The 25935-nt window shown below is 41.7% G+C and overlaps 1 protein-coding gene across 1 annotated transcript; it reads left to right on the top strand.

Annotated features, from left to right (window-relative positions):
• The first annotated feature begins 1327 nt into the window (after positions 1-1327).
• On the top strand, positions 1328-25196 carry rnf38 (ring finger protein 38). The gene is made up of 13 exons (XM_086296820.1): positions 1328-1457; positions 2404-3122; positions 14373-14434; positions 20670-20872; positions 20986-21358; positions 21572-21736; positions 21986-22156; positions 22713-22898; positions 23012-23115; positions 23242-23326; positions 23458-23579; positions 23698-23797; positions 24061-25196. The coding sequence occupies exons 2-13, from the start codon at positions 2492-2494 to the stop codon at positions 24121-24123; spliced, it is 2265 nt and encodes a 754-aa protein (XP_086152946.1). The 5' UTR covers positions 1328-1457; positions 2404-2491; the 3' UTR covers positions 24124-25196.
• Positions 25197-25935: the final 739 nt, after the last annotated feature.

Genomic DNA, 25935 nt, shown 5'->3' on the forward strand with positions numbered 1-25935 from the left:
CCCCACCTTTCTCCCTCCCTCTCTTTCTCTTCTCTGTCTACTGTGGCCTTATCTTATGAATATCGGTAGCACACTGGGTGAAAAATTGATCCTCCCCGCCTGTCTGTGGACGCTGCCACAGCGCATTAGCCTGTGTGTGATGTGTGTGTGTGTGTGTAAGCTTGCTGCTTGTGGGAGACACAGAGGGAGGAAGGGAGGAGTGAGAGGAAGGAGGGTAGGAGGGATATTTGCATATCATCAAAGTAGGAAAAGGGAGTGTAATGAGGAGAGAATATGTGTGTGTCTGTTGGGCGTATGTGTGTATTAGGCCTGTTGTTGATGGGTTGGGCTTCAGTATGTGTGAAATGAGAGAACAAGACCAAGGGAATAGGGTATAGGAGGCAAGATAGACTCAGATGGCGTTAGATGTGTGTGTGTGTGTGTGTGTGTGTGTGTGTGTGTGTGTGTGGGTGTCTGAGAATGAGAGGACAATCAGAAACCACGTACAGTTTTCCTCTCACATATCATTCTTCTTGCTCCCATACCCCCCCCCCCCCCTCCCCAACACACACACAGTAACAGTAGTTTTCATAAATATTTCAAACAGGGCATGTTCTTGACCTTTGACACGGCACCATTGAACATTTTTCAAAAAAAGGTATAATGGTCTCAAGCTTCTGCAGCTGTTTGTTTGTTTGTTTGTTTGTTTGTTTGTTTGTTTGTTTTAACATTCAATCACATTTTTCTCCAGCTTATGAGAAAACATGCAAAACCCCTTTTTAAACGTGAAAACTTTGGCCCAGATCTGATAAACACAGGCACTTCATTTATCCTAGTGGCCTAATTTATTTTAGATTACGGCTGAATAATCTGCCCTCCCCCCGCCATTTTTCTATGTTTGTCACTATTTAATAACGTTCTAGTTATTTTTTTTCTCGCTACTGTAATTTTGTAGCTCAAGTAACTTCTGCAAACACAGCAAATACTTAATTTTAAAGCGAACTTTCGACTCCAAAGGAAACAGCTGCAATGGGTAGGCTTGGTATTTGTAAATAAATAATTTAAAGCCCCTTTTAGTCTGCCTCTCTGCTATCCACGGCTTCTGATTTAACAGCCCTACTAATAGATTGCCGAGCTTAAACTGGTTCGTTTCACCGGTAAAGTCCGGATTTTAAAATTGTATTTATAAAAACAAACTAACATTAACAGTTTTAGTCATTTGTCTGTGTTTTTTTGCCATCGGTGACTTAACCAGCATTGTGTCTGGGGGAAGCAACTACAAATGCACTCTGTTTTCTGTCGTCGATTGATCCGGTCTGGTGAAATCCGACTTGAGCGTTGACGGTCTGTCACATTTCACGCTGACACCGAGCGAACACTGGGCTCACACACTCGCGTTCATACACTCTCACAGACAGGGCTCGCAATATTATCGACAGATCCGAGTTGGGAGTACAGTCGGGGAGAGCGCGTTGAAGGTAAGTTGTTAAAAAAATACTCAGAGCAGGGGAAATAGACCCGGTTTCAGCGTTAGACACAGAGGCGGGGTCATTCCTTAAGATCCTGTTAATTTTAGCCGTGGTTCTTTCTTTGTAATTTTAGACCGGCCACTTTTAATGTTTCTGTCTGCGCTTTGCTGTTTGCTTCCATACAACCGGGAAAGCTCTACCGGCTCATCCCAACGCAGCGAAATCACACAAATAAGTTTATACACAACACCGTTTTGTTTTCTTACTATTAACCAAATATTTTAAAGCGCTTCGAGGCGTGGGTGGCTAGCTATGGGATTTTTCTCTGTGTTGGTCGGTAGAGGAGGAGGGGTTGGTATGGCTTGCCAAGCTAGCGAACGACATTACGCAGGCTGGCTAAACAAGTTTAAATGTGGGTTAAAGTGGCGAAAGTTGTTTTAAAGTCGGTTCGAGGATAATTGGGATTCCGAGAAAGCGAGCTGGTGTGGTAACACTGTAGTTATATAGTTAGAAGAAGCATCATAACGCCTTTACCACAGCGTGCTATGCGCACTAATGTTAGCATCGCCCCCAAACGCTAGCTTCCCGTCAGCTAGCGAGCCGTGGTCGTTGCTGTTGTGAAGTTAAAGCTGCTGGTGAGCCGGGAGAGGAATCGTATCCCTGTCACATTCTTGTAGATTATTATTATTTTTAATTCCCAAACAGTATAATCGAGTGAAAACTTAAATATTCACAATGTAAGCTGATGAACCAGTTTATGAAATAGCAAAGTTCTAGTACCAAACTACCAGTTAACTCAAAATTACAACACACGTGCATGTCAAAAGAAACTGATGGCTTTGACTTGTTTGTGTAGGTAGTCCAGCTTGGTGAATGTTGTGATGTACAGTGTTAACAGAGTACCTCACAACTCGATTTAACTCTTCCTAACTCATTTAATGTGTCATTTTAACAGTGTGTAAAAGCTGCTTCGGTGAGGGGAACGAGAGGAAAACGCAGGGAACAAAAAAGGAAAAGAAACGAAGGAAATCCCCCGAAAGGAAATGCCAATCGCAGCCGCTGGACAGCCAACGACTCAGGAGCCTCGAGTTTGCCCCCGGCTGCCCTCCACCCCGGAGCCTGTCCCTAAAGGGGCTGATTTATTCGACGAGGCGGGGGCGACAGAGTCTGCGGAGCGAATAGAGTACGGGGGCGCGGAGGGGGGCAGAGGACTCGGGGGCTATAGTTACAGCCAGAGCGGCGCGAGGGGCTTTGTACAGCCCGGATCTACCAACGGCTCTCCGCCGCAGTCCCCAGAAGCGTCCTCCTCTTTTCTTTTCCACCCCCTTCACCCCCACCAAATGACCATGGAACCTCCAAGGACTCGATCTCGCTCACGGTCTGGATATTATCAGTCGTGCGGTGTTGGAAATGGCAATGGAATGACCGGCAGCGCAGTTATGGTATCTAACCACCACCACCACCACCATCTCCACCACCATCAGCAGCAGCAGCAGCAGCAGCAGCAGCAGCAGCAGCAACTACATCCACAGCAGCAGAACGGTGCCGCTTGCGCACCACTTGGAACTCACAGTATCCACTCGGAGAACCAGCAGCGAGCCCCAGGAAGTAACGCCTCTCCCGGCATTCAGAGGCTGTCTTCTGTTCCCGGAGCGCACCGCATCCCAGCAGCAGGTAAACGTCTCCACTTGTCATCGTCAATGGACGTGTATGTGGTTGTGTAGGTTTAGAACAAGAAGGAAAGGCGAGTCACACCTCCACTCAGACTTTTAATTTCACACTGTATGCGAGTTGAAGGGACATAAGCGGAGGTGTTCTAATACCTTTCTTTAGAAGCTAACAGAGAGAGGGAGGGGACTGCCCTGGGCTTGGCATGACTGTAGTGTCTGTGCATGTGTGAACACATTTGATGTATTTTAATTAGATGGGGTGTTTTATGTTCTTGCCACTTAGCTATAGTGTGGATGTGATACACAGTTAGCACATACAGTAGGCAAATGAAAAACAGCAGCCTGTGCTCTGGACTGGGGTAGCCTCAAGCCAGTTGAACTGCTGTGCATAGTTAGTTAACCAGACTGCATTTCTTTAGGCACTGTGGCATGTCTACTTTTAGTCAATTACACAAATATTGATGTAGCTAGGTAACAAGCCTTATAATGTGTACAGGCAAAACCTTTGACTAAACTACGTATGGTCTGTTCTTTTTCAAAGCTTCTTAGAGGGACAATTGTAGCTAGATAACCCAACTTGTTGTGAAGTTGTGAACAAGAGTTAAAATATCCTCATATATTACTCATATATTATGATATTGAATAGATCAATATTTAGTCAGCATTCTTTTATAAATGCACATACATATACAAAAAATGTGCTTATGACAGAGAATCAGCTGAGCAAAGTGGTAAACAATCTTAGCCATGGCCTCTGTTTTAACAGATATTTGGTTTCCGTCTGAGGTTGTATTCCGTTTCAAATGTTCTTTTCTTTTTAATTCACAGCTACCTGGGTAACCTCTGCTGTGACGTTTTTGCTCCATTGCAAAGCAAACTTGGTTAGAGTATGTGTGGACTGGTGTTGGGTGTTAAATACATGTGAGGGCACTCTCACACAACACAGTGAGTGCAGTGTTGTGAACTTCATAACATAGAAGCAGCACAGCTAGAGTTTCACATTCACTGAGGCTATGGGAAAGTTTTCCTTTCACTAAAGCTAATAGCACACCTAACTGGCTTCACAGGTTTGAAAATGCTTCTGCAGTCGGTAGTATCCACGGGTGTTGTGGAAACATTTTACTAGTTATCATTATTATTATTATTATTATTTTAAAGAAACATTGGAACATTCTAAAACAAAATCCCCTTTTTATACAGACGTTATGTAGTGGAACTTTTGCTTTATAAAGTTTTTATTTTGCAAATTAATTTGAGTCATTGACATTAAAATGTAAGGACTCTGGGAAAAGCAGGGTTTAGGTTTGGTCTCATTACAGCAGACAAATTACTCATACCGATTCTACCTCTTGGGATATGTCTAAGACTGCAGTCATTTCTCTCACTAAGCAACTCATATATGACAGACGGCCTAGTTTTTTTTTTTTTTTTTGTGGAGGTACTTACTTCTGCTCACCTCTTCGAAATATGTCCTCACTTGGGTACACCATCGAGATACACAGTGAAATGAAACTATTGAAGTCCATGGCTTGAGTTATATATAAGAGTAATAATGATGAAGATGATGATGACTTAAAAAAACAAAACAAAAAAACTGTCACATTTTAAACAGTAGGTGTTTGCATATCTGTGTACACAAAAAACTGAGCAGGTCTTTAGAGAGACTGGATTTACCTGTTTGGAAGACTGAGAGCAAGAACACAGCTGAACCCACATAAACAAAGAGAGGCCTCTTTTGAACACTCAGTCAAAGCAGTGTGTGTGTGTTACTTGTATGCCTTTGTGTTGAGTTCCAAGGAAATAAAGTTGTGTCTCTGTATGTTGTTCTTAGGAAGGAACGAAGAACCAAGACAAATTAATATGAATAAGAATAAAAATATAGACTAGTTTGCCAAGTCACAGTGTCTCACCAAACTGCTTCTAGTTATCTTCAGAGTTTATCGACCCACTGAGACTTGCTGCCTGTACTCTATCATAGTAGCTTCGCTGTGAAATGGATAGCTCAAATCAATGAATGGAATGACTTTATTGTATTTCCATCCAAATTGATTTTGATTTAGAGGAGGAGGACCTGGGTAGAAATTCTATAAATTTACCAACTTGTTGTTCAGACAAATTTCAACACAACCTGACACCCACAAAAGAACAGATACTCAGAAAGGCTACAGGTGGATGTACACATTTGTGTTTGTACTTTACTCTCTCCTGCATTTGTGTAGGTAGATGATGAGTCTAACAGTAGAACAAATGCACACATATAAAAGTTTCTTTCATTTAGTAGATATTGCAGTTTAAATATAATGTAAGTTATTGTTTTATTTCTATGTATTTTTAATTGAGTGCTGTTTACATTGTTAACTGCAGGAAGCAGGGGGTGGGGTGGGGGTGTACTTTTATAGTTAAACGTACTCCTACAAGAGTAAAGCAGCTGGCTAGCTGGACCTTTCCCACCACTACACACCTCTTATTAAACCCTCTTTCCATTCTCAGAATGGGATTTGCTTGCTGGGAGAGAGGAGGGATACTTAATCCATTCTTCCACTGCTAGTCACCTGCGTTGGACATGAAAGATAATGATATCCTGTACTCTTCAGTCCCCTCCCTACTCTCCTCTCCTCTCCCCTTTTCTCCACTCATCTCCTCTACTCTCCTAGTCCCCCGTTGTAATTATTTTGCTCCCATTTTCCTCTTTATGTGTTGTTCTTTCATACTTGTTTCATATTGTACACAGTGCAAAGGGTATTTTCCTCTTTTTTTTTATCTGTCATAAAGTTCACATGACTTTTTAGGAAATCATTATGTTTTCAGACTTAAGAGAGCTGATGTCTGCAAAACTAAGACTTGAGGTTGCAAAAGAGAAGCACAGAAAAGCTCTCAAAATGTTTAAGACTGCTGCCAATTGGTCAGAGTTGATAAAAACATCCTTTGTAGCAGCTGATATCTTACCCTGATTGCGACCCACCTCTGTCACAGTCTGTCCTGTTACTCACATTCACTTCTCCCTCCCGTCTGAATCAGTCAACCCTTTCTGTACCCCTCCGGTCCATTTTCTTCGGCTTCCTCCTTCACATTTGTCTAATGGAGGGATCGTTTTAATGGATTGCCCAAAGCAGCAGAGAGGCGGACAATCCTGCCACTCTACCTCTACCCCTCCACTCCACTCCTGTCCTCTCCATCCTTCTGTCTGTAACAGAAGTGGAAACATGCACTCTGTTTTTTTTGCTTTCCTTTGTCTTGTCGCCCAGGCAACCCCCTCTAGTTTGAAGAGAAACTCTTTCACTTGGATTGACCAAGTAGCAGGGGTTCCCTGCTACTCTGTCACTCCAAATAAACAACAAAGCAGTCACTTTGGTCAGCAAGAGAGGATCCTTGGAATAGGGGAAAGTGACCTTAAATTAGCTCAGAATCTAAGGGAAAGGGCTCTGATCTGGTTTGGAAAAAAGGTGCTTCTGAGACTAAGTGTAAGAGAGAATGCCAAAGGGTCACTTAACTCCTGAAGAAAGGTCAGTATGAGGAGAGAAGAAGGAAGCCAATGAGTGAGCAAAAACTGCAATAGCTGGTTAAAAAACAAGTCAGTGGTGGGAATTTGTAGTCATAGGACTGCATTAAGCAAGTACAGTGAACGAGTTTTAGGAAGGTCAGTTGCAGGCAGGGGATGAGGAACGGGAAGATGATTAGGCTGAGACCAGGCAGTGATAACAAAAGGAAGATGTGAACAAATATAAGGAAGAGGGCTGTTGAAGAAACGTAGCACGTCAGGGGTGCGGCCATAAGCAAAGCATAGACAGGAAGCATGTCTTTCTTGCACAAAGCAGTTGTGTGCAACCTGAGAGGAGGTGTGGATACTGAAAAAGTGTTGGAGGCATGAAGAGGCCAGAACAGTTGACTGAAGTCAAGACAAGCACTAACTTTGGGAATGTGGGTAAAGGTATGTGTCAGAAAGGAATGGATGGTGAGTGAATTAAGGAGGAGGATGGGAGGGAGGCATACTTTGCTCCTGGTGTTTGCATGTTGGCCTTCTGTTGCTTTCAGTTTAATTGCATATGTCCTCTGGATGTACCTTTTTGTTATATCATGGCTGCAAGCCTGTGTTTCCCCTTTTGTTGCGAGAAATATCCTCTTTTGTAAAATTCTTTTCCTGCTCATGTAACCCTTTCTCAGTAAGCTGCTGGGAAATGGCATATTATGTCAAGTTGTACTTTTTAAGTACTATGATAGGGCCACCATTAACCCTTAGCACAAGTATAAACCCAGCCAACTTCATACAGAATAGAATAATCCTTTAATTGTCCTACAAAGGGAAATTTGGGTGTAATACAACTTCATGATTTATATTTTCTTATTCTCGCCTTTGGAAATTTCTTTTTAATCTCAAATAGCTTCTGTTGCAATTATGTGCCTCAACAGTTGAGTATCCTTATCTTTGTTGATCATTTCAACACTACCCCTCAATGTGTCCTTCTCCCTTTCCACCTCTGTTTGTCTTTTGTTTTCACTGCTTTAACCAAGACTGCTCATTTACATGAACTGAATATTTTAATCTGCATAGTTGTAGATTGAAGTAGTAAGTTTGCTTTGGATGTTTTGTAAAGTGTAACTGTAAGAAAACCCTTCCCACCCCCAAACCTCATGTGCAGGATAATCCACTTCTCTGCTGTCCACACATATGCTGAGTGTTTTCCAAACATTCATCCTTTTGCCAACATATGGCTAAAAGGCTACATCCATTGAAAATTCAGCGCTTCATGGAGCTGTATTTTGGCAAACAGGAACTGTTTAAACATACTGTGCATACAGATGGGCAGCAGAGAGGTGGAACACGCTGTAGGGATGGTAGAGAAGAGTCATTAAGATATTTCAGTGAACTATAAGCTTCTGTCTGTGTTTGTTTTGATAGCCTTTCCTGCCACCTCTCAAGCTCTCAGGGGTGAAAAAAAAAAACTTTAAAAAAATGGGAAATTGGGTTTTGTTTTTGGTATAAATATATATATATTTTAATTGCACTTAGGGTGTTTTATTGGTCAGAATGTGAAGATAATTTCATTTACTTATTTATTTACTCAGTATCTAGTTGGAGGTTTTTTGGGGGCTGTGAGATTTATACCTTCCAGCTTATGAAATAATATTACACCTTCTTTCTTTTCATTTGAGATAAAAGATGTCCAGGAGGCTTAGTTTCACTTAAGTTAGGGATTGGAGCAGATCCCAGCTCTAATAAGTAGAGAGCCAGGGTACACTCTTGATCCTGGCTTATAAATGATGTGTTAGTTGCCCCAAAGACAGAGAGCAAGCACATTTTATTAGTAGCTATTTCCAATGGGCTCCTCAGAATGTAGTTCAAATAGTTGAGAGCTCACTTTGTGGCACTAGTGTCAAAATTTATGATGGAAAGTAGAGAATTAAGACAGTTAGCACTCTCCTTTTCTGCCCATTACTTTCCTTGTCCTAATGCTGTTGCTCAGATGGCTTCTGTCTTTCACTGAGGGGAATGTGGAGAGGAAGACTGAAGACAGAAGGTAGAGTGAGAAAAGAAAACGAGTGTGAAAGAGCGGTTCGCTGTGTGCATTTTGTATTTTTATGAACTCGACTGACTTGGTGCGTCAGTGCACACGCCTTATTTACTTGCTGCCTGGGTGGGCTGGGAGCAGGAATGGGACTGTTAGAAACATGTGCATACAGACAGGATGACGTCACAGTCGAGCTAGAGACCAGCTTCATATCAGCCGCAACGCTATTGAGTTCTTAGACCACTATTTCTAACGCATGCGCTTTCTTAAATCAATTATGAAATAAAACTCCTCTGCAAATATTAAAATTTTGAAATTTTTTGTGTCACAAATACATAATAGAAGAGCAGCATACTGGAGCGGTGTGACCAGGTTCATTTCCAGTGAGTCTCGTACCCTGCGAATGGACTCTCAACTCCACTGGATTGAACCTGCTGGCGGTAGTACTGTTCTGTGGATGTGGTTATATCGACATTATGGCTCCTGAACCAGTACTCAGTCGTGCGGGCTCTGTTTAGAAGAACAAGGGACACGGGGCAAGCTGGTATGAGTACAGGGAGTATTGGTGCTAGTTGGTTAGCAGAAAACTTTAAAAGCAAGAGCAAGAAAATTAATGGATGTAATAGTTCAGGGAGACGGATTTAACAAAAAAGAAAAAAAGTGTAGTAGTGGAGCACCACTTTAGCTCAGTAGGTGAGCAGGCGACCACATGCCGCATGGAGTTCAGTGGCTCGGGTTTGAGTCTGACCTGCATTGTAGTATAATGAAATGAAAGTCAGTTGCAAAGTATACTTCAGTGGGTGTTAAGATACCCAAATGGCATAGCACAGTAAAGTTTCTGTGTGTCTGCAGATCCACATTTTGCTATTATGTTGAAAGATGCAGAAGGTCAAAACAATACCAGCCTCGTCATAAAGAATGTACTTTATACATTTACACATCCAGTTTTAAACATTTTGTCATGTCGGAAGAAGCCATAGGCCATTTCTTGGACTGTGCTCATGTTTAAACTTAGCCTGTATTTGAGCTCACGTAGACAGTACTGGGACAGGCATACTCACAAAAATACCAGACTTGCCTTTGACAGGAACTATGTTTACTAGCAATGTACTGGTTTAGAAAGTAGCTGCCATGAAATTAGTCACTTATTATTTAAGGTGAGCATGGAGAAACCTCCCCTTTAGTTAAACAATGCAAAAAAATATCTGTGTGTTAACCTGTATGTAATAAATATGAATAAACAATGTTGATTTTTGAATGGATTACATTAATATTTGAACTCAGTGACTCTTAATTTGAAAGAAACATGCTTCTAAACTTCTAAACTGTTTTGGGCTTTTTTTGTGGCTATTTTGGACTTTTGGTAAAACAAACACACACACACACACACACACACACACACACACACACACACACACACACACACACACACACACACACACACACACACACAAAGGCATGCAAACTTCACCATGGCAAAAGTTTAAATCCAAAAACATTGAAAGATGCTTCAGCAAACACTATTTATTATACATACACGACATAATATTCTGATGTAGGCATGCAGAGATGAGGTTTCAAAAAGAACATAGACGTGTGAGTTACTCACTGTTGCCCATATTCACAACAAGTTCGCACTCAAGTATGTTATGTGCAACCACCTGCACACGCTTGCAGACTGTGGGATGTAAATTTTCAGGCTTGAGAAGAAATGCAGGATGGAGGAGCAACCTCAAGGACTGCAGCAGAACACACAAAAAAAGATAATGAGAAAGATAATGAGGAAGGAAATGTAGGAGGACAATGAAGTGGGAGAACGGTAGAATCAGTCCCATTTCTATACGTGACACACTCTTTTGCCATGAAGCGCGTGTGAAGCAGGTAATGGTTGGGCAAGCGTTACATGCCCGCCTATTTTAAGCTTGGATATCAGCTTGTTACTTGACTGCTTTGCGCTAGGGTGTGAAGTGTGCTCTGACATGTGTTCAGGAGGCGGGGTGATGTGAGAGGTGTGTATATGCGTGTGTATGTGTGATATACATATGTTCAGTTTTGCTTACTTTCTGTGAATGCTATGTAAATGCATACAAGTTCTGCAGCAAGCCTTCTGTGGCTGGTTGTTACTGTTGAGCTGGTGATTTGTTAAGTAAACCTTTTGCTTATCTATCATCTATCCTTTCATCTATCATTTCTGTTCACCCACTTTCTCCTGTGTTTTTCCATTTGGACATGAAACGGGAAGATGTAGTTGAATAAAGATAGACGGTAAGAGAGAGGCTGATGGAGATCATGGATAGAGATGGTGCGATAGGGCAAGAAAAGGAAATGTGGGTGCCGTGCGATAAAGCTTCAGGAATATATGGGAGGGAGACAGGCCGGCAGATAGGGAAATAGATCGGTGGCTGGGAGGGATGGTGATGAAGTGATGGAGAGTGTGAGGAGGAGGAGGATGTGTAAGGAGGGTGTCTGAGCTGAGTGCAGGGGGGGGGAGGGAGGGATGAGAAGGGGAGGGAGAGGTGAAGGAAATGGATAGAAATAGCTGATGCACTCTGAGGCTTACAGAAAATCAATAGCAGTCAAGAGGGGAAGCCACAACCCCCACCCTGTTCCCTCTCTCTGGCTCTTCTCTCTTTCTCTCTCTCCCTCCACTCGTTTTTCTTCCACTCCGTGTCTGTTCCTGTCTCCCTTTCCTCCTCAGTGGTCTCACCTTTTCATGCATGTTTCCAGCCCTGTCCTCTTCTTCTGCACCTCCCTTTTGCCCTCTTCTTGTCACCCACACTTCTCTCTCTCTCTCGTTCTCTCTCCTCCTTCACCCTCTCCTGCCAACATTGTTGTGCTGGTTTCGTGAAACAAACAACTAAAGTCGATGGCAATTTTCTGCAGCCACGGGGAAGGCGGGGCCTGCAAACTATTCATTCTCCACATAGTTACTTAAGCTGGCATTGCTTGCAATCATTTTTCCTTCATTTAGATAAGACCTTTTTAAATTTCACACAGCAGGAAATGGTTACTGCACACTCAGTTCATTTTTTAAAAGTTTTTTCAAAAGTTTGTTTTGTGACTTTCTAAGAGACAAGAGATGAATTGTGGTGCTCTAAAGCAGTACTTTGTGTCTTTAGTATTATGAGTCATAGTTTTTCATATCATCTGCTTCACACGGCAGATATTTAATTGTCAAAAAAACCCAATTCTCCATCATGATGCAGTGTGTTGAACTTATTATTCTAGCAACAAAATATCTTACTGTGTCTGACTTCCTCTTGTTCAGATAGCTATGCAAAATTCACTTTTAAACACAAAATCACCTGAAAGTTAAGTTTAGAAAACTTTGCAGCCTATTGCTGTTTTCCCACATGTATGTAAATGTTACTTCACAAATACTGGTTCATTATGCTTTTAACCAGGTTAGCTGTTTTTCCAGCTAACCCTAGCCTCTTGTAGTTGTACACTGACTGCTTCATTGGCCAGACTGCTTTTGTTTTAGTCCAAGATATTATTATTCTCCGAAGATGCTCATTGTCACCAACTGACTACCAACTCTGCTATCTTGGACTGGTGCTGTTTTACCCTGGAAAATTGCTGTGAGCTGGGAGGGCCACTCAAACCAGGTGAAGAACTGGTTCATGTGCTGCTGCAACAATCTCATTGAAGTCTCCACAGCAGAATAAGACTAACCATCACCAACTGTAGTCCAAAACAGTAAAATTGGACTTTATCTATATCTTTATTTATAATGGGAGACTTACTTGAGTAGCAGCTGATTATATTACTCATTTCTTTGTCATAGACTTTTTACTTGGTGGGGCAAAGACAGTTTAACGTTCAACCCCACTGCTTCCTCACATGCCAAGAAAAGTTGGGGACTTCATTGGATTTGCGAAAATGACTGAAGACACGGAAAAGGTGATTCAAGAAGGTCACATCCTTTGCAGAGTCCGTGGCTTGCCAATGAAGGTTCATGTGACAAAGTCCTTCGTACAGTAGTTCAGTGTCCATGAAATCCGTTTTGTACTGTCTAAAACGTCCTAGATATTGTCGAAGAATTTGCCATTTCCTCGCACATTGTAATTCATACTGCAAATCCCACCATTCGGCTTTTCTCGGTGCCCTAACAGCAGAACCAAGATTGTGCACAGTCTGTTAGTCCAACAGTGAACACGATGTTACTGCAACATTTTAAACCTGCTCTGTAGCTTCTGTGTTGTGCTCTATAGAGTGACTCTAACTGAATGACTCGTTTCTGAGTCAATTTACAGGATTCTGACAATGTGCAAGTGAGACCACATTCAGGGAGGGAGCTGGATTTTTGCCTATTGTGATCAGTGAATGAGTGTTGCAGAGACGAGCCGCTATGCAGCCGGCGAGCTCCCTGAATATACTTCACCAGTATTCTGTCCCAAATCATCTCAGTGGAAATAGCCTTTTAGCCTGGTTTTCACTACACTAATATAAGCTTTACTTACTTCAACCTTTTCAATCCATTTATTTGTCCTGCTCTAGGGATTGAAGTATGAAAGGAAATGCTTTTTAAGGACTGAGGAATTCAGTTGTGAAAACCTCACTCTGCCTCTTTCTGTCTCTTCCCCCCTTTGTTGTCAGTCATAGCTTCTCTTCAAAGAGGCTGGCTGTAAGCAGGAAAAATCCCACAAACAAACAGCCGATAGGTGAAAAATTCTCTTTTTAAACACCTTTGTAATTTTTTTTTTGTGCATCTATTTCTTTTTACTTTTGATTCGTTCATTTTTATTGAAAAGGTAGTCTTGTCTGGAGTGCCCTTGGGAGTGCTTACCCTTGGTGTGTATACCACTGCCACCATCTGTGGTGAGGACGTCTCAGACGAGAGACGTCCCCACGACAAAGGAAAAATAAAAGCCAGAATAAATAGGAAAGACAATAAAAAGATGAAAGGATTGTTGAAAAACAAAAGAGTAAAAGTCTTAGCTGTGATGGAAGCGGCGGTATCATCAGAAAGCTTCTCTAATCCAGGATTACTGTGTTTATTTTGTGTGTGTGTGTTTTTGCATGTGTGCCTACATCTACTGCCTCTGATGTGAGACAAGAGTATGCCATATGTGTTTCAGTCACTTTTTTGCCGTACACATGGTCAGCAAGCGTTCTCACAAACAAACATGTTGTCATTGTTTTTTGCTGCTGTGTATAAAGCCTTAAGTTGGGTTAGAATAATAACAACAAAGGGATTAAATGGAGATAATAGAGGTCTCCAAACAATGATGGCTATAATGTCAATGACGCCAAAAGGTATTCCTTTTATGTTGTAGTTTATATTGTAAAATGATACACAGTACACCACAGAAAAAAAATAACTTTCATGGCCGTGTACATAAGAAAAACTGATGCCTATTTTTGCGTTGTATTTTTAGGGAAATGAGCTGCTTCTGTATTTTTGGATGAGAAATACATAGAGAAACTTTTTAGCCTGGCCTGATAATGCTTGTTCAAATACAATTTTGTTAAACTTACCAAGCGGAGATGATGGCGATTTCTGGGCAATTTAAGACTTTTTGCTGTAGTTTTTTTTGCATCCAAGAGGGTCTGAGTGGGGAAAAAGAGTCGTAGGAGTGTAGAGATGGCTTAGTAAGGATGTCTGAGTGCCCTCCATTTGTTGTGACCATGCAGGGGCATCAATTGTGACCTTCAAATGGACTTGAAAGTGGTATAATAAGGAAAAACTACTCATTTCGAAAGGTTTGTAGCAAGCCTTACATGTTCTTTCCTTCTTTGTACAGGAGCCTCTGGCGGGTCCTACCACTGCCACCCAGACCATGCGTATGGAGAGGAGAGCGATAAGGTAAGAAAGACATTTATTAAAGTTTTCACAGAATTTCTGGAAAATGGAAAAACTTTTAAAATGTACTGGTTTAATGACCCCTCTCCCAGAGATGAAGCTTTAGCTCTGAGAAGTGCTTGATGGTGTTTAGTATTCAGCAGCAGGCAATGAGGCTTCTTGTGTAGACATTTGCCTCCAATTGCCTCCTTGAGAAACTCAAACAGCAGTGCCTCTGCTTTACATTTCATAAATGCCAAAGTATGTTAAGAGGTGGTACATAACTGTATGCACATTATACATCTGTGAGAGAGGACTGCAGATTGTTGTTTAAGTTTATTCTTTACAAATAGTTAGGCTGTCATCGTTTCATGTATTTGTTGTTTACTTTTGTGTAATGAAGCATACCATACCATGCTTTTGAATAACCAGCTGATGTCCAGTTGTTTACAGCAGATTAATCTGATTACTGGATATTGCATTTAGCCGCTTTCCGTTATTTGCAGTGTTTTCACTAAAAACAGTTTCCCTTTTCTGCTAAGGGTGCGTATCCTTTTTGTTTCAGAAACTATATGTTTGCGTCACCAGTTTAAAAAACAAAACAAAAACCTTGTGTGTTTGTGTGTGTGCTACTGATAATATTTCAGTATACAAGTGTACTTGAGTAAATGATAGTCATCATCACAAGTGAAGTTGTGTGTTAAAAGCTAACAGATGAAGTGGAAAACGGGTAAAAAAAGGAGGAGAGGCGAGACAGGATGCTGAGGAAGGTGTTGCAGAAAGCTTGGAGGAAAAGAGGGGAAGGGAGAGAGGCGAGGCCAAAAACAGGGAGGGGGTATTGCTAATGATTTCACCTCCAGCTGTGGAACTTGGTTGGAGTGAGAGAAGCGAAAGGAGGGGAAGGAAGGGAGGAACAGTGGCAGAGGAAACAAAATGGGCTTTGAAATCTTGTTGATGGAAAGAAAATAAGTGGGGGAGGGAGAAGTGTTTGAGTGCTAGTGGGAGCATGTCTGCAAAATATTAATGAATCTGTAAAAGCAAATGACCATATTTGCTCAGTGTGCAAATTCGTGAACAGACTCTCATGGCAGGAAAGAGAAACCCGGTCTCTATTGTATTTTTTTTAGGTTTGTATTTTCATGCAGTCTCTGGGCCTCTCTTTTATTTTGGTTCTCAGCAAAGACAGTGAAGCCATAACAGCTGTTGGCCAGAGTTGCTATGTGTATGTGGGTGAGAGTGGATACATGCATACCCCAAATGTAGACATGGTGAAAGAGAATGTGGAAGGGTGTGTCTGCACTTCTGCTTCAGGATGTCTGTCCACTCTGGTCTGTGAACATGCTGTGGATGCTGTGAGAAGGAATAGGAGGATGTGTGAGCCATAGATGGATTCACAGTTTGTCACAGTGTGTCAGTTTGTTTGTGTCAGAATGTTTTCTTCTCATATTAGCTTTTGTTTTTGGACCAGATGTGTGTGTCTGTGTATAAGTTCACAAGTTCGGGCACTCAATTAGAACATGAGGACACATTATAACACATTGCTTTAGGACACACACACACACACACACACACACACACACACACACACACACACACACACACACACACCTTTGTCTGGCAGTGCTCCCCTCCCTCTAACGTGGGTAGACAGGCCCATCAAACTTTCATAGTAATGGGCAATAGTCTGCATTTGTTAAGATGTGTATGTCCTGTCTAAGAACCTTTTTTGGCCTCATGTTTTAAGCAAGGGTCTTGGACAGGGCAGGCAGACAGGGAAAAAGCAGGGGGCACATGAAGAGGCGATCATAGATTGGTTTAGATTATCTGATGGAAGGAAAGGGGGGATGGTAGGAGGTTATTCGGAAGGGTGGGGAGTAGAGGAGACTGGCTTAGATATGAAAATGGGCACAGTAGATGTCCCTAGGGTTTTGGGGTTGGGGCGAGGCTGGTAGAGAGGTTGTGGGGTGTTGGGTTGGAAGAGAGGAGCTTAGTGTCTCAGAGTGGGGTGGGGGTGGGCCACTAGTGCCCTCCATCCAATGCCGTAATGGGTGTATTGTAGTATCTTCTGCTGGTTTTGATAAAATGAAATGGAGAAAAGCTTATTTTTCATTTCTTATGTAACAAATAACCTATCCTCACTGTTTCACTCCGATTCCAACTTGAACTTCAACATATGTTGTGTTGCGTCTCCCGAAAGAATCTGCTGACTTTTAAATGTGATTAAAAATGTGTTTCAAAAGCAAAGCAGTGGGAATAAGTTTAATTTGTTAATGTGTACTTCATATATGCCAAGTGTCCATCCTAAAAAAGAATTTAAAAACACAGATTTTAGTTTCAAAAACAGTCTGGGATTATGTTTTAGCCTGGACAGCAGGCAGAAAAGACTTACGTTTCTGTTTGAGCTTTGTTTGCTAATTAAATTGGGTCAAAACATTATAGCTAGGCATTTCATCCTTCTTGTGTGGGCATTTTTTCCCCCCATTGCCATTTCTTCCTGTACCAATTTATGATGCTTATGGTACTGCTTTAATAGATTGTCATATTTGCTTTGCGACTCCTCATCTTTGGTCCAGGTCCTTTCTTCTTGTACCTTTTGCTTTTCGTTCATTGTAGTTTTTTCTATAAGCCAAAATCCCTTTTGTCTTGTTTACAGTGTCACAATCATGCCCAGCATGCATGTGTGTCGTCATTTTAATATGCCTTCATAGCCTTGTTAGTACAGACAAGAGATTATTTGTAAAACTCTAAAACACTGCTTGTATGTACAGAGATTTGTTTTAAAATGAAAACATATTTGTGTGACTGAAGTCTTAGTCTTCTCGTCATGTCAAGGCTCATATTTTTATTTGTTTAGTTTGTTTCGAGTTCGCCTGTTTGACGAAAGAAAATTTCGTACTTTGAAGATAAACTGAATTCATTACAGCACCGAATACGAGATGTGTTCTAGAAAACGACTTACAGAGTAGTACGGTAATACAAAAACAAGACTGAAGCAAAAGCCATCTCAAAGCGCCTTGTCCATTTTATTCATGTATTTATTTTTCAAAATGTTTGGTTCATTCCACCTTACCTGTTGAAGAAAACCCTTAAAAATAGAGTTCTGAATGAATTTTAACAGGGGATAAGGCGGAAAGGATTTGCTCAGCTATCACATGGCTTCAAAAGAAGTTACAACATACTTGCTTGTATTCTGTTTATCTTGGACCCAAATGATAAGGTGTATGGTGAGTCACATGACATATAAAAAATTGAAGAGGCACACCCAAATCCACATTTTTTCACTCATTTGGGGCCCTGATTCTCTCACGTTGCTCTAGTCCTTTGATTGGACAGATTCAAATACCAAAGTCACACTCATTTCTGTATTTCTATTTTTTATTTCTATATTTTTTCATCAAATATCTTTCCTTCTTTCCAGTCCGCTGATATAATATTGTACATGCAATACTAAAGAAACCATAGTTAGTGTTGGGGCTGGGCAGAATAGAAAATTTTGATATATTGGTACCAGTTTATGTAATATTCAAGAAATGACTATTCTAAATAACAAATATGCTTAATGGGGAGATTACACAGGTTACCATCTACATGTGATTTCAATTGACTGCATTTGAACATGACGGTGTGCACAAGTTTACTCTAGCCTGGCTTCTAGCTGCTAACCAGCTTTTACTGTACAGACCAGCCCTCCAGTGATGAAAGGCAGAAACACTGTTGTAAACACTGTTGTAACTAGGGATGGTAAAGAACTAACTTTACCAGGCGTGATTACAGTAAAGTAATCACGCCTGCACACTATTTCATAAAAATTTACTGGCATTTAAATGGTGCTTTTCTAGTCTTATTGATTATAGAAGATGCATTCAAACACACATAAAGACAAGATGTTAGTTTATTAAATTTTAATGAAATTTGCCGATTGTTTCGGTGGAGTTTAATAAACTCAGCCGTCTGCTCCTTGCTATCTAAAATATAACAGGACACCGGAGTATATTCTCGAGCATCTCACACTTCTGATAATCAGTTGTCTGCTTGACGTTTATTCAGCTGTGTAAAAACTATAACTTTAATCTCAGCCAAACCGATTTACTCAGGAACAAATGAAATACTAAAAAAAAGCCAAACAATAACATTTTTAAGTTATGTAAGTGACTTATATATCATGTTTAACCTGAGTAGCAAAAGACGGCGGTGGGTTTGAAAACGATTTGCCAGGAGTCCGGTGTTCTCACCGGCTCTGATGAACCTTGAACCCCGGCTAGCTATCGTAACAGACGTCTCCGAAAACGTTGGAGCGCTTTTGAAAATATGTGGTGTCTTGATAAACTGAGCAGTTTACACAGCTACATTCTCACCTGAAAATATGTCATACGTTTATTTTGTGACACAGAAAGTATAACAAGAGTAATATTAAAACTAACTAGCTGCCGCCATTGTTGGAAAGTAAGCTGGGCCGTGCTATGAATTCTGGGATAGGTTGGGCCACGAAGTATACACCCGGACCCATCCTTCAAATCTGGGGAAATGAAGGGCTCATTTGTTGGAGTCTTCAAATTTGGACAGTCTTCGTCGCGTCGCTGTAACGTAATCGGCCTACAAATGCGGGCACAAGAGGATGCGGTTCCTGACACAGCTACGATACCGGACACCGCTTCTCCTTCTTCGGGGTTTAACGGCAGCTGGCATCCTTGTACATGCAGTGCTGCCATCTTCTGTTTCAGTCTGTTATTACACTCCTAAATCCTACTACTTATTCCTGCGTCTTTTGGGACCTTACAAAGCTTCAAACGACGCGTCGACTATTAAATTAGTCTTCGACGATTTTGATAGTCCACGTAATCGTGACTAGTTGACTAATCGTGGCAGTCCTAAAGCAGACTAGGAGTTGAATCACCAACATTCTGATTAATGAAAGGGAGCTGACCAATAAACTGTTGTTTTTTAAAGGTATTTGTATTTATGGTCAAACTATTTAAGTTCAAAACTGCGGCCTGCATCACCATTTCTGTTAAACATATGGAGATGTATGGAGATGACTCTTTTGTTATTCTTGTTGCCTGGTAGTAGTTATTGTTTGCCTTTCCCATAAACTTGTCAAGCCCAGGTCACATTCAATATTATGGGCAAGCCATTAGTGTATACTCTGTTTGGGCCTGCAGTCAGAATACATTTTGAACATTTTTTTTCTTTCTTGAACAGCAGAGTTTGCCTCTAAAGAACTTCAGAAGCTATTGTTCTTTATAGGCTGTAGAACTCAAACGGTGGCAGCTGCCCATGTGTGAATGTGAATTTGCGCATGTCTGCAGGCGTTTCCATAACTGTGTGCGTGTGTGTGTGTGAGTTTCTGCAGTCTGCTCTCCAGCTGTTTCCTGTTAGCTATCACACTGCTCTCAAGGTTGCTGAGCTGTGTATGTGTGTGTCTGTGTGTATGTGTGCTAAAAAGTCACAGCCGCTGAGTCATTTTTATCACACTTTAACAACGTGTCTCTCCCACGAAGAGGGGAGCTGGAAGCAGGGATCAAATAAGTAGAAAGGGGGGGAGCATTGAGAGGGTAACTATGGGGAAGTGTGTGTGTGTGTGTGTGTGTGGTGTTTCTTAAAGAATCCATGTGTTCTTCAGAGCACAGCAAAGGTCCTCGTAAAAGAGTGACTAAGAACTGACACATGGATATGTGTGTGTTCTTGCCTCACCAAGTGCTAAGCGTGCGAGTCACTGTTTGACAGTAAGTGAAGTGACTCACAGATGAGTTGGTAGGATTGAAGCGGTGTATAACTTATTAGTCAGTCTAAACCTGGATGACTAATAAACTGAGCTATGTCTCTGTTTTTGTGTATGTATCGTTGACTTTTTTTGACTTCGCAAGAAAGAATTTGTCAAGCTATCCAATTTAGGGAGTGTTCTCGTAATTTGCACATGGGCTTGTGAGTGCTTGTTTTGTTTGCATTTCCTCGCGCCAAGAGGAAGTGACTTTCAACCCTCAGGGCCTTCGAGAGCTGGTGGTGTAATATGCTTTCTTTCACAGATGCACGCATGCAAAGTATGTAAGCTCGCATGGAATATACAGGAAGTACCGTTAGTCACAAAGGAACATAATGTCTAATGTGATGGTATGGATTGTAGGCTAGAGGGACTGAAAAGCATGGTGAAATTGATTTATTTGATATGAGTTCCATGGGTCACTGACCACAATATCCATTCCCTCTCTCCTCTTCTCCCCTCTCCCCTTTCCTCCTCCGTGTTTCACCCCTCCCTCTACAGAGTGAGGAAAGCCCCAGTCCAAAGCGCCAGAGGCTGTCCAGTCAGTCCGTCTTGGAACAGCTAACCTCATCTGCACCCCCACCATCCACCCCTTCTCCTCCCATCCGCCCCTGGGAATCAGGACCCCAAAGTCGGAGACAGTCTCATCCTCACTCACATTACCACCAAGAGAGATGCCTCACTCCAGCCCGGCACAGACGCAGGTAAGGTGGCAGTTTCCAGATTTTTATTTATTTATTTATTTATTTTTACACTTCCACTATTACAACTTACCTCAGGGTCTGTGATATAAAACTGTTATTTATCCCTTTTTTAGTCCACCAGCAAGACGTCAGCGTGGCCGTCTCTCCAGACCCTCTCGCCACCTGCCTCCTCATCACCACCCCCCCACCCAAGGCCCCATATCTCGTCTGTCACCATCCGAGCTCCAGGATGAAAACTACCACCACAACCCCCATCCATCCACTCCGCAGACATACCCAACACACACTCCCAGCGCCTACAGTCAGCCTCCTACGTCTGGGGGTGGAGGAGTAGGTTCAGAGGAACCTCGAGCTTTCCATCCCCCCAGCCTATCATCGCGACTACTGCACCCGGCCACTCACCACCATCACCACCACCATCATCAGCAACAGCATCATTCAACGCAACAGCAACAAGGAGCCATGGTAATGGATTTGCATGAACAGGTCAGTCTGCAAATATTTTATTTTCTGTGGAAAATGATAGAAAGCTGCGTGTGTGTGTGTGTGTGTGTGTGTGTGTGTGTGTGTGTGTGTGTGTGTGTGTGTGTGTGTGTGCGTGTGTGTGTGTGTGAGTGCGTGTGTGTGTGTGTGTGTGTGTGTGTGTGTGTGTGAGAGAGAGAGAGGCTGTACTTCAACTTTGGTGTGATTTCTCATCAGCTGCAGCAGGGCACTGTACCTGTCTCCTACACGGTGACCCCAGTCCCTACTCACGGTCTCACAGCGCCTTTGTGTAGCAGTCAGCATCTTCCACCTACCTGCTCCTCACAACAACAGGTCCCTGCCTGCAGCGTGGTCTTCAGCACTGGACAACACTACCACCCGGTGAGAGGCATAAAACAGTGTAAAAGTTAGTAGGAGTGTGTGGGTTTCTTTGTTGATTTGAAAAATAAAACACTTTGTTCTGTGCAGTTTCTTTAAAAGAAAACTAAAGTGAGCAACAAAAGTGTGCCAAAACCTTTCCTGTTTGAGGAAACTAGTTAGTTTTCTCAGTTGTGGCTGCCACCTTGTGGTGAGACTACATATTACAGTGACCACCATTTTATTTCTCTCTTCTCTTCCACTCTCTTCCAGATGATACAGGCATGTTCAGTGCAACATTTGCCGGTGCCCTATGCCTTTCCCTCACTGCTATCCAGTGATCCTCAGTTCCTGCTTCACCCTCCACCTCACATGTCTCACCACCCGCCCCACCTCGCCACACCCGGACAGTTCCTGCCTTTCCAGACACAACAGCCGCGTTCGGTACGTGATCAGCTTTACTGGCAATGACCTATATCGCTGTGTGCAATACATGCAGTGACTTATATCCGGTTTTATAAAGACTTTAAACAGTGTCAGTGCTAGTCAAACACAGGTGTGTTATTTGCCCAAAGTTGCTGTTGCTGTTTGTTATACTAAAGGTAGAATACAAGAAATGTTGCTAAAACTAGACCAGTATATTTGTTTAATTTGTCCAAGTGTTTTATTTAGCTACAGATGAGAAGTTATAGAGTAAATTGGTGTTCTTTTCTGTTTCTTATTCCACATTACAAGACGTGTACATTTTATTTTTTTCTTCAAGTTACAAATATTAAGATTTTACATGTTACATGTCTTAATGTGTCTCTTTAAGAGTAGTCGAATTATTGGAGTTACAACTTTTAATATTAATTAAACTGTCAAGCCATCAGTTATAAATTGTGTTATTAAAATATGCTGTTTTGTGATTTTGCTGAAATCTCCAAAGAAAAAAAAAATAGGACAGCAAACATGTCTAACCCGCCATAACGCCTGGCATGCTTTCGTCATTTAATCACAGCCCTTACAGAGGATTGAAAATGAGGTTGAGCTTCTGGGAGAGCAGCTTTCAGTGGGTGGAGGTTTCAGCTATGCCCACCATCACCATCACCACCATCACCACCAGCCGCCCTCTGCTCTGGCGCCTTCAACACCGCTCCAGTTCCTTTCACACCACGACCCCCTGTCACAGGAGCTTTTTACAGTGGTGAGTAGATTTGTCAAATCAGATGTTCATTTATGTTACAATGTAGGATTTTTGTAACATGAAAATTTTAACCATAGTGTAATACATTTTTTCCATCTCTTTTGCTGTCTTAGCCCTATCCTCACTTTATGCCTCGGCGATTCACAAGCCGGCGTTACCGTTCTCAACAGGCAGTACCCCCGTCTCCCTACCACCCCAGCTTCCTGCCTTACTTCTTGTAAGTTCCTTCTTAAAAAAAATTCTGTTGGAACTACGTGGCTGAATTTGCAAGAGATTTGAGTGTACCTCAGGATGGTAATGAATGCAGTGTATTAAACTTCTTCATGCTCTTCATCCACCACAGGTCTGTGCTTCCTATGCCTCCAAATGTGGCCCCTGCTATCAGTCTAGAACTGGATGTGGATGATGGAGAGGTGGAGAACTACGAGGTAGAACAAACTGCTGTCGAGCTGTCACATTTTTCATTTTGTTTGAAAATACTGCATCGTAGAATCAAGCGACAGTTAATATGATGACTGTTTTTTTTTGTAAACATGTCCTTTATCTTCGAAATCTTCAGGCCCTGTTGAACCTCGCAGAGCGTCTGGGAGAGGCCAAGCCCAGAGGTCTAACTAAAGCAGATATAGAACAGCTTCCATCATACAGGTTCAACCCCAACAACCATCAATCTGAGCAAACACTGTGAGTACCTTTTTGCGTGGATTTTCTTTTGTTTTGTGAGCAGTTGCAGGTGTTTGCGCAATTTAAAATGTTAGCCCAAGACCATGTGTAAAAAACGCTCCTAACATTTGTCTTTCAGGTGTGTGGTGTGCATGTGTGACTTCGAGTCACGCCAGCTTCTGAGAGTATTACCCTGTAATCACGAGTTCCACACCAAGTGTGTAGACAAGTGGCTTAAGGTGAGTGATGACATTCTTTTATTAGGATAACGGTAATAAATTCCACTGAGGTTGTGAAGCTCAGGCAGGGCAGTCATGGCACAGCAAATAACTGACAACTGAACTTCCAAACAGATATTGCCTCACTCGTGTTTATATCTAGCAGCCTGCATTCTCCTGACTTGTAAATCACTTCAGTAAACAGAAAATTACACACTTTATTTGCTGCGCTGTTTGTATTTGGTACATTAATAATTTAGGTTCTTTATTTAATTTTCTCCCAGGCTAACAGGACCTGTCCTATCTGTCGAGCCGATGCCTCTGAGGTACAACGGGACTCTGAGTGACCTCCTATAAATATCCACAATCCCTGACTCCCTGTTGGATCCACCAACCAATCAGTGAACTTCCTTACCCCTTTACCACAAGCCTTTGCTTACACATAACTGGGACCAGTGCTCATTAATCCTTCACTCTATCCCACCAGACACTGAATGGTAATTCTCCCCTGGGATCAGCATTTATAGAAGTGTGGAGACTTTTTGCTGACTCGTGCTTACTTCATCACTGGACTTCATAGGCCTTCCGTTTTTGGACTATTAGACCCTGCTACCCTGCCTTCTTCTGATGGTTAACGCTCACTATAAATGGCCTTTAAAAACACACCCACGACACAGTGTCATGTGCAGGTGGACATATATGTATGTATTTAAAAAAAAAAAAAGGCATTATGAACCCTTCTGAATTGTGAACTGTTAAGTTCTGGTAGTGGAGAGAAGAACAGGCTTATTTGAAAACCACCTGTATAGTTGTACTAACAAACACTGAGGGGGGAAATTGGCAGTCCAAAGATTATATTTTCGTTATTGTTCTTCTAGTTATAATTAAGCAGTCCCACTTTTGGTGTGCAGAGACTGACCTTTTTAACTAGACTCATTATAATTGTGCAGCAGAATGAGCCAGTTTAATTTCTCTGTGTGTATTCTTGCATTCCTTGGTTTCTGAGCAGTCTGTATAGGGTGAAACAAAGATACTGTACACTGTGTGACAAAGAGTGAGCTACTTTGGAACAGTGAAAAAATACACTTTATTTTCTCTATCCGAGTGTCTGTGCGCGAGTGTTTTTTCAGCAGTGTGAGCCTTTTCACTTGTGGGGATGTGAGTTTTACACCTCCTGTAGAATTTATGCAGCCTATGTGGTACAGTGCATTTACTTCCTAAATTGTTTCCACTCTACTTCAGATTGATTTAGACCCAGTGAAGGTCAAGGGTAACTTCAGATCTTCACAACCAAGGTTCTTGGGAAGCTGACAGTGCGTCTTTCTTTTTTAAACCACACATTAGACCTTTGAATCTACATCTGTTCCTTCTTCTCTAAAACAAGTATAGGTTTAGTTTTTTCCCCTTAAAAAACAGAAAATATATTTATCAACATCTCAACATGCTCAGTAAGCTCCTCCTCCAAGACATATTTGATAAATATGATTGAATTAATTAAAACTCAACAATTTCATCAATCCTCAGTATGTTATAATTTTAATGGGAATATGGTATTTAAAATGTGACTGTCTGTTTTTGGTACCTTTCTATACTTTTGGCAGGTAGCGATTCCAGTGTTTTCCCCATCACTCACGGGGAAGAAGTTTAAAGAGTCTTATAAGGTCACCGTTAAATCTACTTTGGTTCACTGGTGGATTTTTCACTTCAGCACTTTAATATGTAGATTTATGACCTATACACACTCTTTTCTAAGAAAAAGAAGCATTAATGCATAAAAAAATACAGATTTTCTTCAAACATCATTTTCCAGTATTTACTACACCCTCAATATATCAGTTCTTTCAAATTCCCACAGTTTATTTCCAAAGGTGTTCATTCTCGGTATCTTAATAATGATCATCAGTCATGATATAACTAATAAACCTCAAGCACAAATCAGGCTTTCAAATGTAAATCCCGAATGGTCAATATTTTTAAGATGACAAGCTAACATGGGCCATAAAAAGTAAAGAGGAAGTTCAGTGCGGCACCTGCAGTGTCTTCCATCTGACATGCCTTTTTATCCAATCTGATTTTCTCCTGGTAGAACTCGTATTTCTTCACTGTTGCCACATCAGATGGAAACATTAATTCAAAGTGGATTTCTGCTTTCCAGAATC

This window comes from Aulonocara sp. 'chitande type north' Nkhata Bay, linkage group LG6 (genome assembly GCF_057382095.1).
Source record: "Aulonocara sp. 'chitande type north' Nkhata Bay isolate Kocher_YH1m ecotype deep benthic linkage group LG6, A_spYH_male_GT1.1, whole genome shotgun sequence".
Classification (NCBI taxonomy): Eukaryota; Metazoa; Chordata; class Actinopteri; order Cichliformes; family Cichlidae; genus Aulonocara; species Aulonocara sp. 'chitande type north' Nkhata Bay.

Bases quoted from the DNA above. Each gene is read 5' to 3' on its own strand.
- rnf38 (XM_086296820.1), top strand. From the start codon at position 2,492: ATGCCAATCGCAGCCGCTGGACAGCCAACGACTCAGGAGCCTCGAGTT. The intron at 22,899-23,011 runs GTGAGTAGATTT...TTGCTGTCTTAG, and splicing joins CACAGGAGCTTTTTACAGTG to CCCTATCCTCACTTTATGCC. The intron at 23,798-24,060 runs GTGAGTGATGAC...ATTTTCTCCCAG, and splicing joins GTGTAGACAAGTGGCTTAAG to GCTAACAGGACCTGTCCTAT.